Below are 18,789 nucleotides of genomic sequence, written 5' to 3'. Positions count from 1 at the left end.
GGGCTGGGGAGCCCTTCCTAGCCCAAGGGTGGGTCCAGAGATTCTCAGCAGCTCCTGCCTGTCTTGCCCTGGGATCTGGAGGACAGTCAAGCCAGGGGCCACTATCTTCCAGGGTGCCATTTCTACTCATTTGAAAGCCTTCCTACTGGAAAACTGTGTCCCTAAGCGTGACCCACATCCATACCTGGCTGCTGATGCCAGTTGCAATGTCTCCCACCTTGACCCGGTGGAATTCCCGGATGTGTAGGTGTTCACCATTGAGAGACTGTATTTGGACCTTGACACCTAGAAGGCAAAGGTGGACAGTGAGGGCAGAGCAGTGGTTGGTAACCCAGAGAGCAGGGACTCAGCATGGGCAGGGACAACCTCTGTGAAGCCACTCTGCCCTCATGGAGTGGAGCAGTCTGGCTGGGGTGAAGATACACAGAGGACATCTAGGTTAAGGGGCCCTACTGTTACACAGCTCTCCATGACCAGCAACACCTGGAATTTGGCCTGCACCTTGCTAAGAGCTGAGGTCAGCTCCCCGGGGGGAAGAAATAATCTACTCTGGATATACATACAGCAAAAAGGCAATGAAGACAAACAGCCCCCTCCCCCTGGCTGAGCTAATGGTTTATTGCTGGTCCATCTTCTCACTCTTCACAATCCATCTACATCCCCGCCCCTGCACCTGATTTTGTTTGTTTAGTTTTTCAAAACAAGGTTTCTCTATGTAACTCTGGTTGACCTGGAACTCACTCTGTAGACTAGGCTGGCCTGGAACTCACAGAGATCCACCTGGTTCTACCTCCCAAGTAGACTAGGCTGGCCTGGAACTCACAGAGATCCACCTGGTTCTACCTCCCAAGTATTGGGATTAAAGAACTTCCACGCCACCACCACCGAAGTATCTTCCCCCCCCACCTTTGTTCAGTCAGCTGAGGCGAATGTGATAACATGTAGCCATTTTAAAGTCTTCTACGAACCCAAATAGCACAGACTAATTTCCTCTGTTAGTACAACACACCCAGGGCTGGGGGTGTGCTCAGTGACCGGGCTCTTGCCCAGTATGCACAAAGGCCAGCCCTGGGTTCAATTCCCGGCAACACAAAAAGATGAGGCGATGGTATTAATCTTCCTAAAATGGCATTAGCTGAACCCCTCTGTAAAGCCCTCTATTTTATTTTGATTTTTTAGTTTTTCCAGGCAGGGTTTCTCTGTAGTTCTGGAGTCTGTCCTGGAACTTGCTCTGTAGCCCAGGCTGGCCTTAAACTCACAGAGATCTGTCTGTCTCTGCCTCCCGAGTGCTGGGACTAAGGGTGGCTAAGTCCTCTATTTTATGAGAAGTGCCAGGTGACTCTGTCATTTCAAAGTTCTTTTCAGTTAATGTACTCCTGAACTACTCTACATTTTTCTGTTAAAATAGTCAAACAATATACTGAATCATTTCCCAGAATCCATTTTAAAAACTCTAAGGAGAGGGGTACAGGTGTCTTATTTATTCATAGAGATAAGAAACCCTAATTGTTGATGCTTCTCTGGCAGTGTCCAGGATGTCAGATAACCACCGTACCACTGAGTATCCTCTAAGCCCTTGTGAGTCCCTTCATGAAAACTTCGGGCACAAGTAAATATTTTATTGATTTATTTATCTTTTTCGAGAGAGTAGCCCTGTCTATTTCTGTGTAGTCCTGGCTGTCCTGGACCTCACCCTGTAGACCAGGCTGGCCTCAAAGTCACAAAGATCCATTTGCCTCTGCCTCCAGAGTGCTGGCATTAAAGGCATGTGCCACCACACCTGGCAAATATATTTTTTTAAATAACAAGCCAATCCCAGAAAATTATTTTACTATAAAAGAGAGAAATCTAAAGATGTAGCAGACGAGCTAGGCTACCCATCTTGATTTGGTAAACATTTTACTTAAATAGTGCCACCCTAATCTTACACTATCATTTCTGATGAATTTTGAGCATTAGTTCCTTTGAGTCATATCGTTCCAATTTTAGTCCAGACAGGAAGAGAGCTCATCATGCTTCCATTCTCCTCAGCATTCTTAAATTAGAGGCAACGTGAGGGCGTCTGAGCTGAAGAGCCTTTGCCAAGGCTATGGGGCCTGGCAGTGAGTCACACTGGCCCCGGGGAGGGCTAGTACCTATGAACTGATAAAGCCCACCTCTAACATAGCTGTACAAACAAGCTTGACAGTGGGCATTTACATGTCTTCTCATCTTCTAACTTTAGATTCCCGGAGATGATGCCAACGACCTCGTTGCCTACTTCTTGACTAAACGCTCATGGGTATGTCCCTTCCTTTCCCTTAAGCAGGCATTTAGCTACTCAGCTTCTGGCCTCAGCCCGGGAGCAGTCATTTTCCTTCCCACACTGTTGGCCTTTTACAAGTCTACTGATAGCCAGTTCTCCACTCCTTATCCGGAAAGCTTTGTGGGTCTAAACCCAACTTTCCAGGGAAAGATGTGAGGCTGGGTGGCAGACAGCTTCCTCCCCAACCCTTCTGTGATGGGGAAAGGCCAATGAACTCTCCCTCCACGCCTCCCTGGTCCTTGGCAGGAGTGGATAAGGGGACCGTACCATTGAAGTAGTTTGGAGTGTCTGTGGGCCGCCCCCGGGCCAGCACCATGTTGCAGCTGGAACTTCCTGCCTCTGCCTGGCTGCTCCATGAGTGCACGCCGGAACTCAGGGTGTCTCGTGAGCTCTGAGAGGCCTTTGATGGGTTCTGAACACAAGAGAAGGCACAGACCCAGTCATGAGATCAGGAAATTGTTCCTGGCTTTGGGCCTGTGCTAGGGGCAGGACCTGCCTGTCCTAGCCGAAATGGGGAAGGTGCATTTCTGTGTGGGACCAAAACTACTCCCCACTTTCCCTACTAGTAAAGTCTTTCCTGACTCCCAGGTGTTGAAGGCATATTGTCTCAGTCCGGGGAACAAGGACCCCTCCAAGAAAGGGGGAGTGAGCTCATCATCCTCCCTCCACCTCCCATGTGTCCACACTCAGCTGTTCAGACGCTCACCTTTTCACTATCCTCTGACAATGACAGGCTGTCCACGCTGAGGCATGAGAGGATCTGTTCCTGTTCCTCCAGAGAAAATGGCTGCGACAGACTGTTGAGAAACAGTTCTGAAGGGGGAAAAGAGGAAGATGGCTGTGAAGAACTGGCGAAGTTGCTAGGTTCCCAGGGTTCCTCCTGCACAGCCTGCAGAAGCTGGCCTGCCAGGAATGTGGTGGAAGGCAGGAGAGGCTGGGAACAGTAACAACAGAAATCCTGTGTGTGTGTGTGTGTGTGTGTGTGCGCGTGCGCGTGCACATTTGCGTGTGTGTGCTCAAGCCTGTGTGTATGAATGTGTGTGCATGTGTGTATAGCCACAGCCAAGTGCCATACCTATCTCCAGCTGTTGCAGCTCCAGCTCTGGGAAGGTTGCCCTCCGGTCTGGGTAGCTGGGGCCCTTGGCAGGGGATGGCTCTAGGGAGGACAGAGGCAAGGGTTCCCATGTGCCAGACTCCTCCTTGCTCAGGTTCAGGGCTGGAACTCTGCTCTGTTCTGGTGGTTCTGGCGGTAGAGGAGGCCGAGGCTCAGAGGCCCCGTCAGCGCTGGCCTTGGCTGGTAGGTTCTCCCTCAGTGGGGTATGAAGGGTCTGGTGGCAGGTGGCTTGGTCTGGAGGTGGAGGTCTTGGTTCTTTATATTCTCCTTTCCAAGGGCTTTGCAGACCTCCCACTGTAAGAGAGAAGGCACCCAAGGTGAGGGGGGAATGTGAAGGCACGTAGACAGCAGCCCAGGCAAGAATGGCCCATCAATTAAAAAAATTAAACTGTGTGTGTGTGTGTGTGTGTGTGTATGTATGTATGTATGTATGTATGTATGTATGTATGTATGTATGTGTGGATTATATGAGTGCAGTGCACACAAAGGCCAGAAGAGGGCATCAGAGGCCCTGGAGCTGCAGTCACAGGTAGTTGCAAGGCCCTGGACATGGATGCTGGGAACTGAACTCAGGTCTTCTAGAAGAGCAACATGTACACTCAGCTTTCCAGTCCCACCTTTTACACCTTTTATTCTTTAATTACTGCTGGTTTCCTTCCTGTCTGCTGAACTACATTCTATTATGCTCCATATTTGACTCTCTTTCATTTGAGACAGAGCCTTGCTATGTAGCCCAGGCGGGCCTCTATCTCAAACTCTTGTCTTTTTCTCTTAAGTGCTATGATCATAGGTGTGCTGCATTCACATGCTTCAACCCATGTGTCAACTTTAACTGCATTCTTGTGTGTATTTTTTTTTTTTTTTTATTGAGACAAGGCCTCACTATGTAGCTCCGGCTTGCCTACAACTAGCTATGTAGACCAGGCTGGTCTTGTACTTGAACTTGAGACCCACCTGCCTCTGCCTCGCAAGTGCTGGGACTAAGGGTGTGCCACCACATTCAGCAGTTCCTTTTTATTGTTTTGTTATTGTTTTTTTTTAAAGATGTATCACTCTACCTCTGAGGTCTCAAAGTCCAACAACCCTCTTTGCCTCCACCTCCTAGGTGCTGGGATTCCAGGCCTGAGTCATCACGCCCAGCTTAAAATGTGTGTTGCTTTCAGCATCGATTTTTAAAACTTGCAGCAGAGCTCTTATGCTCCAGGCCTCCTCTTCAGGGTTCTGCTCTTCATTTAGCACTCATTGCCTACGGCTTTCAGATCAGCTCCTGATACTCTGAATTCTGAGTGCTTCTAAGTGCTGGGCACTGTCCCATGCCCCAGTCACCTGCCTTTCCTCTCTCCCTTGTGGGACTCTTAATCACACTCAACTCCCTGTAACGACAGGGCTGACGTGCAGCAGGAATGGAGGGGTTGGATCCTGGGTGTGCGAAGGTCTGCCTGAGTGCTAACAGGTACCCTCCCGCATGGCTGCAGCCCCGTCCATGCCCTCCCAATGCCCAGGAGTCCTGCTACCCTACAGTCCAACCAGCACTTGGTGCTACCAACTTTCTGGCTCTTTATAGCTGAGTGGCTACTGGGTGTGTGTGGTTTGAATTTGCACTAAGTCACCTCTGCGCATCATAGCCCTTCTTCCTCCGTCTCTCAAGCGTAGCATCAGTCCAAGCACAAGGACTTATTGCTTCAGCCTTGCCAGCACGGAGGGAAGACGGGAGACTGATGCTCTGAGGTGCCATTCCTCTCTGTTTTGATCATCTCCGGTTCTGACCTATTCTCTGCCCACCACTGTTGTCAGCCCAGGCCGATGGGACTCTTACCTTGCTGTAATGCCTGGCCCACCTTCCCCCGAAGCTCCATAGCAGATGCTCGGTGGCCTGGCTCTTTCCTCAGCCCCTCCTGGATGGCCTGGGCTGTGAGGGGTGCGCAGGAAGGTGGGATCTCCCTCACAGGTGGAGGCTCACTGGCGATCTAGAGACCAAAATGCAACATGAAGACCGCTAGCAGCCTTATTCTCTACTCTCCAGCAGTCCTATGGTAGAAGGGAGGGGGCTGGGCCTCAGTGGGGAAAGGCGCTCTAGGAAAGGAAAACATGTATCTAAATAGGGCAGGCCAGAGCCTGGCAACAAAACACCATATCTTTCAGGCCTAGTCCAAAGAAGTTCTGTGGAAGTAGCCCAGGGGAGAGGCAGAAGTCACCTCCCGTTACTCATTTCTGCCAAGGAAGAACAACCTGCACCAGCCTGTGGCCTGGACCCACAGCCCTGCAGGTCTCGGCCCACAGCTGTTTCGGGGCCACCACTGACCTTGAGACAGAGTGGGCCTCGGAAGTACTGAGTCCAGGGGTGGCAGCCATTGAGCATGTGCAGCATCATGCAACAGCTGCTCCAGATGTCCACCTTGGCATCACAGGGCTTCCCCATCACCACTTCTGGGGCCATGTGGGTCTCTGTACCAGGAATGTAGTCCCCTGCGGAAGCAGCAGCAGGGACAGAGTCACCGCGTATGAATTCAATGCTCATAGTACTTAACTCCTGGGTTACCCCAGGTGAAGTGCTTTAAATGAAAAGCAATTGCATTATTATTGTGGGACCTGTGAGGTCAGAGAACAACCTCGTGGAGTTGCTTCTCTCCTTCCACCTCTACATAGGTTCTGGGGATCAGACTCAGGTCACCAGACTTGCAGCAAGCATCTTTACCTGCTGAGCCATCTCACCGGACCACGGTTTTGCTTTGCTATGTTTAAGACAAAGGGTTTCTACATAGTCCTGGAACTCACTCTGTAGACCAGGCCGGCCTTGGACTCAAAGAGATCCTCCTGCCTCTGCCTTCCAAGTGCTGGGCCCCACTATGCCCCGCTATTTTTATTTTTTGAAAGAGTCTCATTCTATAGCTCAGGATGGTCTTGAACTCACAGCAGTCCTTTACTTCAGCCTCCCAAGTGTTAGGATTTCAGGCATGAGCCACTGTGTTTACCTTGGCTGCATTTTTTTTCCATATAATTAATGGTTTAGGAATGTCACAGCAATTACACACATACAAACATAAAATAAAAACCACAAATCAAAACAAACATGCTAAATAAACAAAACTCCAAACCACTCCATATCGAAACTCAGGAAATTCATATGTACAAAAGCATATAATATTAAACAGGCAGATAACAGCCAGCATATATAATTAAGTGGATGTCAACTTTTTTTCCTTCCAATTTTTGAGATTGAACCCAGGGCCTTATGCATGTTTGGCGAGCACTTTACAACTGAGTGATAGCCTAGCCCTCTTTTCACTATTTTGAGACAGTTCTCAAAGCTGGCCTTGAACTTGCAATTCTCCTGCCTCAGCCTCCCAGGAGCTGGGATTACAGGCTTGGCTGTTTTATCATTATTATTATTTTAGACAGGATCTCACTCTGCGGTCATGGCTATTCTGGAACTCACTTTGTAGACCAGGCTGTGACTCTGAACTCAGAGATCTGCCTGCTTCTGCCTCTCAAGTGCTGGGATTAAAAGTATGTGCTGCCATATTTGTATCCTGGTACTTTGAACTTGACATTTTTGCTCAGTATTCTTAAAAAAAAAAATAGCAGAAAGGGTATTTTTGTAATGAATTATCAAAAGAATCACCTAATATTTTAAAGTATATGTTTAATTTAGGCCATAAGATTCACCCACACAGTCCTTTAACACTACACTACCCATGTCCTTATCCAAAACAAGAGGGCAGAGGTATTTTGGTTTTCATTTTTTAAATCTAGGAATATTTCCAACATACAAGAAGAATGCAGTCTTGGAGATGGGACCTGAGCCTGTGTATGATGACGCTGTGGGCTATAGGCCATCTCCACACGACACTGTCAGTGAGCCTGAGTCTGCCTACCACCGAAAGCTGTGGCTTCAGAGTAGCTTTGGACAGGGATACTCAGACTTCTAATAGGTTATATCCCTTAGATCAAAACTCAGACAGCTAAGAGCACACTAGTTGCTCTTCCAGAGGACCAAGTTCTGTTCCCAGGACCCACGTCTTACAACATCGTGCATACGCATAGTGGAGTTTTACAGAGCCAGAATGAAGAAATATTGGCAGGAAAATGTATGGAACTGGAGAGTGAGTGTCATGTTAAGCAAAATAAGTCAGACTCAAGAAGATGAGAATCACATGTTTACATCACATGCAGACTACACACACACACACACACAGGCAGGGTTTCATAAGCTCAAGATTGCCAGACCTTGACATGTAGCAGTGGATGAGTTTGAACTTCTGACCCTACTGCCTCCACCTGGCTTTATAGTGCTCTGGGATTACAGATGCGTACCATCATGCCCGGTTTACAGAGTGGTGGGGAGCCAAGACTTCACGCACGCTAGATGAGCACTCTACCAACTATGCTATATCCCAGCCTTGCCACCTAGATTTAAATATAAATAACTGTGCTTGTGACATGAAAACAGGAGCAGCACTTGAGCTGGGTGTGGGAGAGCACGCCTTTAATCCCAGCACTTGGGAGGCAGAGGCTGGAGGGTGTCTCAAGTTTGAGACTAACCTGGTCTACATAGAGAGTTCCGGAGGACATCGTGTAACCTTTTTTCAAAAAACAAAGTGTGGCTGGAAGAGGGCAGCTACTAATGAAAGGGGAGGAAGAAGCCCAAAGGGAGCACGGAGGGGGGAACATGGAGTGTAATGATAAAATGAGACGTATTTTCTTTCATATACAGGATCTACATTTAACTATGCACATAGGCACATATATAAGTGACAGGAAAGAAGGGAGGCGCTGGAGAGATGGCTCTAGTTAAGAGGGTCCAAAAGACCCAGGTTCAATCCCCAGCACCCACATGGTGGCTCACATTCCAGTCTCTGTGGATTGGATGTCCTCTTCTGGCCTCCATGGACATCAAGCACACATCTGATGCAAAGACATACATGCAGGCAAAAGATATGTATTAAAAAAAACAGGCAGAGGGAGACTGGGGGCAGGTAGGGGACCAGTGAGAAGATTGGGAGTACAAATAAGAGCAAGGTGAAATCTCTCTCTCTCTCTCTCTCTCTCACACACACACACACATGTACATACACGGAAATGTCATAATCATATGTCAACATACCAGATAAAAAGGCAGAGCACAGGCCTGTAACCCTAACATTCAGTAGGCCGAGGCAGAAGGACTGTGCATTTGAGTTGAGGCAGCCTGGACCACACAGTGAGACCATGTTTCAAAACAAAAGCAAGGCAAAACTCGACAATAAACACATACACTGAAAGCAAGTAAAAAATACAGATCTTAGCTGGGCATGGTGGCACAAGCCTCAGGAGGCAGAGGCAGGCAGGTCTCTGTGAATTTGAGGTCTGCATATTGAGTTCTAGGCCATTCAGGACTACAAAGCCTGGTCCTTTCAGGCCTTGCTGTGTAAAGTCACATGGTCAAAGAGCATCTGACATCTGCTACTGTATTTATGCACAGCCTGAATCCTGCTAACCCAGGGTGGTTGTGGGGCTGAATTCTACTTGGGGACCTAAGGTGACCACAGTGTTTAACCCCACAGGGAAAGCACAGTGGTACAAGGCTAATGTTGAGCAATGGCTACTGGCTATTGTGATCATGAGGTAGAGAATGGGGCCTTACCCGTGAGCAAGGACTTTCCTAGGCCATCAGGTTGTAGGCACAAGGCATGGCCAAAGTCGCAGAGGGCAGCTCGGCTCCCATCGCTGGACAGGAGCACGTTGTCAGCTGTCGGCAGCGCCCAGCAAAAGAGAAGGGGAATGGCAAGTCACTTCAGGCTCCAGGCCCCAGCCCACCCTGGCCTGGCTTGACCTGGCCTCTCGTCAGGCAATTTTCAGGCCAGTCCCATGGCAGCTGCTGCTTCTCATTAGTCTAGTTAGTCATGGAAAATGGGGGTAGAGGGTTGTCAGTTGAGGTTAGAGCAGGCAGCAGGCAGGATCTGGAGTGGGAGCTGCTGCGATAGGCCCCCCGCCCCCCGCCCCCAGGTCATCAGTGAGCAGGAGTTTGGTCTTCAGTCCTCCGTGAACAACCCTGGGGGCTACAGTGCTAGACCGAGGGCCTGGAGAACATCATTCCCTCCCGACTCAGCACAGCCCTGTCAGATGACTCAGGCGTCTACTCTGAAGACAGGCAGGCAGGCCCACAGCTGGGAGGGCATCAGGTAGGAAAGCAAGAAGAGCCTTCTGGGACCAGGACCATGGTGACTAGGGCCTTACCTTTGACATCACCATGCAGAATCCTTCGTATATGGAGGTATTCCAGCCCCTCCAGAGCCTGGCCCAAGTAGTACAGGGCTCGGTCTTCCGGCAGACAGCCCTTCTGCTTTATGAGCTGGCCTAGTGAGCCACCTAGGAAACCAACAGCCGGTCTTTATGTGAGGCTTTCCCAGGCCTTCACACAAGCAAAGGGCAAGAGCCAAGGGCAGGAGGTATTCGAGAGCAGGGTGTCACAGAGCAGGGTGTCACAGGGCTAGAAGGTACAATGTGGACTGATTAGAGACCAAGGTCAAAGTTGGGGTTAACTCTTGGCCTTGAATTTTGAGAGAAAAATAGGACCCATTACCTTCTAGCAGCTCCATGAAGATGTTGACCCAAGGGCCTTCTCGCACAGCTCCATAGAGAGGGACAATTCTGGGCGAGGTCAGTCCAGCACAGGCCATCAGCTCCTCTGCCCGAAACACCTCGAGCCGTACCTGAAAGAGGACCAGGGGTCAGGGTGAGGGGTCAGGCTGGGGTCTACATCCTGCTGGTACTTTTGGTATTCTATGCTTCGAGGCTAGTGATGCTCCTGGTAGTGATGTCCAGCCCAAGTGGGACCAGGTGGGCCTGCCAGGCCCTCAGGGACTAAGCTGTCTACCCATGTATAAACCCCCTAGTGTCAGATACCAGCTCCATAGTGTTGACTATAAACAATAGTCACACAAAAGCAAATTCTCCCAGGTTCCTGGAAAGCTGTCCACCCTCAGTCTGCCAACCCCCTCCCCCAACTGGAAAGTGTCTAGGCCATGAAGCCTTGTTAATTCTCACACCCCACCCTCTGGCCCTGACAGGGCTTCATTATGTATCCTAGGTTGGCTTTGAACTTGCAATCCTGCCTCAGTATACCAAGGGCTAGGGTCATAAGTGTGTGCCACCATGCTTGACTCTGTGAAGAATTGCTGGATCAGTGGTTCTCAACATGTGGGTCTCTACCTCCTGGGGGCTGAACGACCCTTTCATGGGGGGGGAGGGGGCTAAGACCATGTGCATATCAGATATTTACGATTCGTAGCAAAATTAGAGTTATGAAGTAGCAATGAAATAATTTTATGGTTGGGGTCACAACATATGGAACTGTATTAAAGATCACAGCATTAGGAAGGCTGAGAACCTTCACACTGGACCCTCATAGCAATTTTGCTTTGAAAGAATAATTTAATTTTATGTGTGTGTCCCTGTACCCAACAGCATGTACCTGTCCTACATGTGTTTGGGAGCCTGGGGGAGCAGAAGGAGATGCCAGATACCCTAGAACTGGAGATACAGGAGGTTGTGAGCTGCCATGTGGGTTCTTGGAGCCAAACTCAGGTCCTCTGGAAGGGCAGCCAATGCCCTTCACTGCTAAGCCCCCTCTCTGGACCCCCTTGCAACAATTTTATGATAATTAGTTGCTTTTATTTTTTTAACATGTGTGTACGGTCTATGTATGTTTGTGAAGGTGTGATGCTGGGTGTCTACCTCCATGGATTTTTATTTTATTGAGGCAAGGTCTCTGCTGAACCTGGAGCTCATTAATTCTGGCTAGTGCAGCTGCCCAGCTTGTCTTGGGAACTCTTGTCTCTGTCTCCGAGTTCTGGGATTACAGGCGATACTATGCCTGTCTGTCTTTTATGAGGGTTCTGGGGATGTGAACCCCTGTTCTCATGATGCATTTCATCCACTGAACTATCTCCCTAGCCCCAGTTATTTATTTCCCAAAGGACTAGACTAAACTAGCCACATAGACAGGCCTCTGTTTCTATTACTGTTTACTCTATAGCTGTTTCCTAGTATCTGAGTGTACAGAAGGTTTCTAAGGAGGGGCTGGCCAACGCCCCTCCTACTGTGATGTGGAAGTCTAGGGTCACCCCCTCCTATCCATGGGGACCAGCACGGCATGGCAGGAAGCAGTAGGCCAGACACAAACATCTGCACTTAGATTTTGGTTAGGCCATTCACAAAAATGTGGCTTGCTTCCATCAACGGAGTCTCAGTGTGAATGGTGGGGACAGGGCTGCCTGCTCCAGGGTGATGTGAGCAATCAGAGAGGTGGGGGTTGTCACTCTGTCTGCCCACGTTGATTGTCCATGCTTGGTGACACGGGGCAGAGCTGGCTCCCCACTTCTGTTAATCCAAAGAGAACAACTTACTAAACTCTTCCCATAGCGAACCTGCTGGCTGCTGCCGGTCCTCTGCAGTGACACCGCCAGGGGGCGACAATCGGCAGCACACTAGCTTGGGCGGCTTTTGTTTCCAGACTTGCTGAGGGAGCTTTGCCCATGTTGGGTTTTTGGACTTCTGCCTATCAATGGGAAATGTCTCTCTTCTGACTACTTAAAGAATACCAAGTTTGGTTAATCAGCTCACATTAACTTTGGCTTTTGATCCATGTTTCCTCTAAAAGGCTGGTGAACTTGACTGAAACTACTTCACCTATGATTTTCAATTACAATCACATCCCAATCACATCCAAAATATGCAGCGAAGCACTCTAGGGCTCCCTAGAGAGCCTAGAAAGGTACTACAGGCTTCCACACCAAAGGACACAAGAAAACTCAATACCCGTGGGGCTCCTTGTTGGGATGGCTCAGGTCCCACATTGACCACACTGACCACACTCCTTTTGCTATTAAATCCTCACAAGTGAGGCATTTGATGCCTGTGACTTTAGGGGAGGGTGGGATGCGGAAAAGGAAATGAAGTTGGGTCTGTCCACTTTGATGTTTGAGTGCTCAAGAAGACCCACTGTACCAACAGTAACTCAGAGGGAGGCTGGGTGTGGCTGCGGTGGCTCCCAAGTTTGAGGCCAGACTCAGCTATGTAAAAGTTTAGGACAACTTGGGCTACTTGGTCTCAACAAATACCACCACCTCCCTCTTCCCCCCCAAAAAAACCCTACATTTATTTCTTCCAACTCACATGACTTGTTTTTCAATGGATGATTAGTTTTAGGATATACCCAACCATTTAATAAATGTAAACACACCAAATAAAAATCAGTAAGTGGCACATGTCAAACAGCCTGTACCTCCAAGAACAGGACTGAAGAGGAGGCCTAGGTACCGTGAAGATCTGACCGGGACGCTAAGGATGGTGACGCAGGCTGGTGAGGGACCCTAACTCACTCTCTAGAGCAGTGGTTGTCAACCTTCCTAATGCTGCACTGCCCCTTAATACAGTCCTAATGTTGTGCTGACCCCAACCATAAAATTGTTTCCATTGCTACTTCGTAACTATAGTTCTTGCTACTGTTATGAATCACAATGTAAATATCTGATACTCAGATGGTCTTAGGTGACCCCTGTGCAAGGGTCATTCATCCCCCAAAAGGGACTGCCACCCACAGGTTAAGAAGCACCGCTCTACAGGGGCCCAGCAATGCTGAATCATTTCCAACACAGACCGAACAAAGCTGGTGGGATGGGAAGTCTTAAAAAACATGGTGACTTTACAGTTTGGGTGAGCCTGAAGAAGCAAGGTAAAAGGGCCATCCCATGAAGTCGGGTGGGGGGGAACCTACCCCCCATGTCCAGACACCGCCCAAAACACCTCTCCACTCTTAACCTCAGGGCTCTCGTGCTCAGGGAGAGTGCTGGCCTGTGGTGGGATGTGAGAACTACATTTAAGATCCACGAACAGAGCAGCATTGTTCAGCACTGAGAGTTTCTTACACAACAGTCTGTGAAGGGTTAAGTCATCAGCCCCATTTCACTGATGTGGAAGAGGAGGCTAGCACAAAGAACTCATCCAAAGTCAACTGAGAGCAGGGTCCACAGGAAGATTTTGGTTGGGGAGGCCTGACCCTAGGGCTGCCAGCGGCTGTATGGCTGGGAGAACTTTCCAGGCTCAGCCTTGGTTCCTGGACATATTTACATGTACTCAGAAGCAGCATCTCCAGGGAGACACGCAGCCAGCACTGATGAAACCCCCCCCACACACACCAAGTGACAAGCCCTCCACTTCCCTCCACTTCAGTGCCGGGGTGCCTGAGCCTGGCGACTCTTCCCTCCTTGAAACTCCTTATTTTCTTCAGCTTACTGAATGTTTTCCTGCCAGTAAAAAGGCAGTACAAGGAACTCCACCAGTTCTGAAGATCTCAGCGACATCAACTATGGGAAAGTGACTAACACAGGACAGGACACAAAGCTGCCTATGAAACCAGCGGTCCCCATTTCATCCTCCTCCTCCAGCCCCTCGTTGCTCACTGCTGCTTCAACAGTACACCCACATAAAGGCCTGGGTTGTTTAAAACAAAAACAAAAAACCCTCTAGCTTTGGGCTGGAAAGATGGCTCAGCAGGTGAGAATGCCAGCAGAGCAAGCCTGGTAATCTTGATCTCTGAAACCCACATGAAAAGCCAAGGTGGAATTGCACATCTGTGATCCCAGCACTCCTTCAGTGAGAAGGGAGAGCTGGCTAGAAGATGGAGGCTGAGAATAAAGCTAGCTCACTGGAACACACTTGGCTAGCAAGTGTGAGGCCCTGGTTCAATCTTGACAACACACACACACACACACACACACACACACACCACACATACATACCACACACACAAACATACCACACACATACACCACATACACACACACACACCACACATACATACCACATACACATAAACACACATACACCACATACACACACACACCACATTCCTCACACGTAAACACACATACCATACACGTACACACACCACACACACACACACACACACACACACACACACACACACATACACCAGAAGTTGTCTTCTGACCTGCACACATGCTGTGGCACACTCACACATAGGTGACCCTTGGACTCCGCAGTCTGCCCCAGTCTCTGCACAGTGTGTGGTACAGAGCAGGTGCCCCATGACAGCTGCTTTGACTTGGCCAATGCCACACTATTCCAGTTCAGTGACAGAGCCAAAGGGAGGCTCCCAGAATTCTATGGCTGGGCCAGATGTCTTAAAACAAACAGTCCTTCACCTTTGTTGAGGGCAGATGGCAATCTGCTGAGTGGCACGGTCCCTTTGCCATCAAACTGACCATGCTCTCACAGTCTGGATCAAGTTCCAAGAATTTTAAGTATCTTATAAGTCCATCCTCTGGCAGGGAGAACTTATATATCGGTGGCGTCTTAAGAAGTCTGACCATGAATGAACCAAGGAGAAATCCTGCCTAGGATGTATTCCAACGGGAGGGGGAAAGGGTCAGTGTAGAATAACCTCTAGGATTGGATCTCATTTTCATAAAACAAAGAGCTAAATTTATGCCTAACGTGTCTAAAAAGATAAATGGCAGATGGCATTTTTGAGGACAGGAGTGGGAAACGGGAGACTTGATGTCGTTTGACCTCATTTATGGTGAGGCTGTATTTGTTCTCAAAGATGAAATAGAGGCTGGCGAGGCAAAGGTGCTTGCTTCCTGCCAGCCCTGAGTTCCAGCTACATGATGGAAGGAGAGGAATGGCTGTCCCGAGTTGTTCTCTAAGCTCCACATCTGCCCCATGACATGCCACCCACACACATGTACAAAAGCATACCCTAAAAATGACTAATTAAAAATCCATAAGAGATTGACTTAAAACACTAACCTCATATTATGGGTTAGATATGTGGCCAATAAGCATATGACCCAAACCCACAGATGTTCTAGAGGGAGGACCCAGTGGTTGCAGGCATTATGTGACACCTGTGTTCAGGATTCTTCCCAGGGGCACTAAAAGGACACCACGGGTGGCCTGACCTCTGACTCCCAGACCGTGTCTCCTGCCCCTACTCACCATGCCGTTGCCAGGGAACTCAGGGAACTTTTTGTATGTGTAGTACCAGAATTTTAGCCCAGGGCTCCGTATTTGCTAGGCAAATCCCTGAGATGATCTATATTTCTCAGCTCAGGGGACTTAGCCCCCATGTGGTCTTAGAGCTGAAAATTGAGCACAAGCCCTATAAGTCTTTCCCCTAAGATAAAGTGGGGGCTATTTGCCCCACCACTGGCTGGAGGAAGGGGGCAGGAGCTCTGAATGTGGACAACCAGAGCCCTGGGAAGTCCAGGCCTTCTGCCTGGAGCTTTTTCAACTGTCCTGGACACAGGACAAGAGAAGTGTATTAAGGTTGTTTACCTTGTTGCCTGGGGCTGAGAGGACCTAAGCAGAGGGACAGCTGAGGAGCCGGTGACTAAGCTCCCAGCGCTGGACATCCATCTCTAGGACACTTCACACTCTCTCGCCCACCTCCAACTGCCTCTCAGAAGGGACAGCTGTGCCTTCTCGGGTAGACCGGGGAGAGGAACTGCAACTAAAGAGGTTAGGCACGTGGCCCTGGCATCCATGTGGAAGATGACCCATGCTGGCAAGACCTCCGTGTGTGCTGAGGGGGAGGACGGTGGCGGTTGCTCACTTCTCACAGTCTGTACGAGTTCTGAGGTAAAACCTGCAAATTTTCCTCTTATTCCACTACTCTGAGGTACAGATTCCGTGTCTATCACAGCCCTAGGGCTACCTGGATGGCTGCCGTGGGCAAGGGAGGTGACTCGAGCTTTCTGCTACTCATCAAGACAAGGATTCCCCTTCCCTTCCTCTCTTCAAAGCTACAGTCTATGACAAATTTGGATTTGGACCCTGATTTTGTCACCAGCCCAGCTCCTTAGTGTCTGGATGGGCCATGTTTCCACATGCTGCCCTGCGGGTCTCACAGGACCAGCCTCCTGTCAGGTGGTGGTTACCATTCTAATCACCTGAGCCAGGCCCCACCATGTGGCATAAGGGTTTTGTTCAGTATGTACTTCCTGTGGACTGGAGCATCTTCCAGGTCTGGACTTGCCCCTACAGGCCCTGGCGTCTTCAGCGGCCAGGGCTGTATCCAGACCCAGGCTTCGTGCTCCTGCACTGCCTCTCACAGATATGCATACCAAGGGTAGCAATCAGGCCAGGCCATGTGACGGACTGCTCCCTTCCAACTCCAGCTGACCCGAGTGCTGGATAGCCCATGACTGCCTTTGACAGATTGCTGAGACTCAACGCAGCCTCTCCCCGCCTCCTTGCTTGCCCCCCCCCTCCACCCAGTAGCTTCCCTTTTAGCTTTCTGGAGTCCTACCTACTACATACTTTTTATTTATTTATTTATTTTAGACAGGGTCTCACATTATAGTCCAGGCTGGCCTAGAATCCATGGCTGCCCTCTCTTGCTGGGAATTCGGGTGTAAGCCCATCAGAACATCACCTTGGCATACCTTTTTGACGGCACACTGGAAGCCTGTCTGCTTGTCCTTCATTCTGTGGACCTCACCAAAGGATCCCCTGCCCAAACGCGGCTGCTGTGTCACCCAGTGGACCTCTTCTCGGTACTCATAGTCCACTGGTTTGAGTTTCTAGGGTTGAAAAGGAGGGGCTCAGTTTCACTGACTGGGATAGCTCCAGCTAGCAGCTCTTACTAGAGCTATGGAGGCTGAATGGCCACATCCAAAGACACTAGCAGCCCTAAGTACTGGGCCAAAACCTCTGAAACTAGCAGCCCAAGCAAACTTTTCAAGATGACTGTTTTAGGCATTTTGTCATGGTAACTCAATCCCCAATGAGCATATTGATTTATTAGCATGGTCGTGAGTGACTCTCCTATGAGGGAAACCCTCCCTCAGGGCCTGCTGGATTACAGTGACACTTAACTTCCACAGCAAGCCCAGCTCGGACCCCTATCTGTGGCCCCTCGTCTGGAAGGTGGTGGCTATTGGAGGTCTGTGTGCAGGACTTTAGGGGTCAGTTACCTCGGTAAGCAGGACGCCCTCGTTGTCCTCAGTTTCAGGGCTGAGCCTCTGAGGCTTGGAGCTCCCTGATGACCATGTCTTAGCCAGGCTGGCCAGGCTGCTGGCCTGGCCTGAGCTCACACTGCCTTGTAGTGCGTGCACGAGGTACTCTTCCACAGGACCCTTTTCCTGGGTGCTTCGAGATGGGTAGCTGGACTCCAGGTGTGGGCCGGGCAGGGGCTTCTGACCGTCTCCATAGGCCAGTTTGCTTAGGTGTGGGCCAGGGAGGGGCTGCTGGCCACTTACACCGGCTAGTTTGTCCAGGAAGAGGGCTTCCAGCGGGTAGGGTCTCCAGGGCTCCAGAGGGTGAAATGGGAAAGGGTGCGGCAGTCTGTTGTAGGGGAAAGGGTGAGTGGAGTGGGGTGGGGGGCCTACGGCCTGGGGGTGGTGGAGTTTCCACACGTGGTTCAGACATTGCAAAGGGCTGATCAGTTTGTGGAGCTCTGGTCTCGGCAGCAGTGGCCGCAGGCCTTCACCTTGTTTCTTACAGCACAGGTGGCCAAGGTCTGGTTCCTTCAGAGGCTTGGTGTACTGGGAGACATTTCTGGTATAGAGGGTGCCTAGTGGAGACTCGTCTTCCTGAAAAAAAACAAAAAAAACAAAAAAACAAAACAAAAAAAAACACAGGTGTCACAAGTCCCAGTCCAGATACCCATGAGCAGGGACCAGGACAATGGTGAGGGTCTCACCTGCACAGGGACCGTGCAGCTCTCTTGCTCAGGGGTTCGGGGCAGGGGCTTGGCTAAGGCCACTCCTGCCTGGGCCTTTGACTTCGACCTCCTCTTCTTACGTTTCTTCCGGGCTTTGCTGTGACGCTTCCCCTTCCGGCACACACGGGCCATTTTGCCTTCAGTTGCGTGGGCCACATTGTTGGGGATTTGGTCAAGACTCTCAGACTGGCTGTCAAAAAAGGGGCAGATCCACATTTTGAGTGCACGAAAGTGAGGAGAGGGAATGGTTCAGGGAACTGTCTGTGCAGTTCCAGAGACTCTGAGTGCAAACCCCAGCTCTGTCATTCCAGTCATGCATGCTTAATGACAGGGGACGCATGTGAGAAACGCGGTGTTAGGTGTGTATGTGTGAGCATCACGGATCCTAGCACAAACTTGGCCAGCTGTTTATTACTAGGTGTTATGGGCCTATGGGACCACTGATGACCAAAATGTCTCATGTGGCACCTCTGTACTTACATAGTGTGGGCAAGTTCCTAAGCCTCAAGGAATAGCAAGGTTTCTCACTTAGGAAATAAGAGTAGTATTTCCTGCCACATGGGGTGGGGATGGGATTTAAATGAGAACAGTTCCCAAGCCTTAGCGCCTGGCAGGCTCTCCATAAGTTTGTTGCCGTGG

General features: G+C 49.9%; 1 protein-coding gene across 1 annotated transcript in view; it reads right to left on the bottom strand.

Moving 5' to 3' along the window:
* Map3k14 (mitogen-activated protein kinase kinase kinase 14) overlaps positions 1-18,789 on the bottom strand; it is a 45,456-nt gene that overhangs the window by 1,587 nt on the left and 25,080 nt on the right. Inside the window, exons 4-15 of the mRNA XM_051177652.1 lie at positions 18,130-18,340; positions 17,402-18,019; positions 16,871-17,008; positions 9,982-10,111; positions 9,636-9,767; positions 9,043-9,147; positions 5,722-5,885; positions 5,236-5,386; positions 3,381-3,713; positions 3,012-3,118; positions 2,573-2,717; positions 185-285 (exon numbers count right to left, since the gene is read on the bottom strand). Coding sequence (XP_051033609.1) covers positions 185-285; positions 2,573-2,717; positions 3,012-3,118; positions 3,381-3,713; positions 5,236-5,386; positions 5,722-5,885; positions 9,043-9,147; positions 9,636-9,767; positions 9,982-10,111; positions 16,871-17,008; positions 17,402-18,019; positions 18,130-18,340 — 2,335 coding nt within the window. The remainder of the gene's footprint in view (positions 1-184; positions 286-2,572; positions 2,718-3,011; positions 3,119-3,380; positions 3,714-5,235; positions 5,387-5,721; positions 5,886-9,042; positions 9,148-9,635; positions 9,768-9,981; positions 10,112-16,870; positions 17,009-17,401; positions 18,020-18,129; positions 18,341-18,789) is intronic.

This window comes from Phodopus roborovskii, unplaced genomic scaffold (genome assembly GCF_943737965.1).
Source record: "Phodopus roborovskii unplaced genomic scaffold, PHOROB, whole genome shotgun sequence".
Lineage (NCBI taxonomy): Eukaryota > Metazoa > Chordata > Mammalia > Rodentia > Cricetidae > Phodopus > Phodopus roborovskii.
The sequence above is the reverse complement of the archived record's forward strand: the minus strand, read 5'-3'. Positions and strand labels throughout refer to the sequence as shown.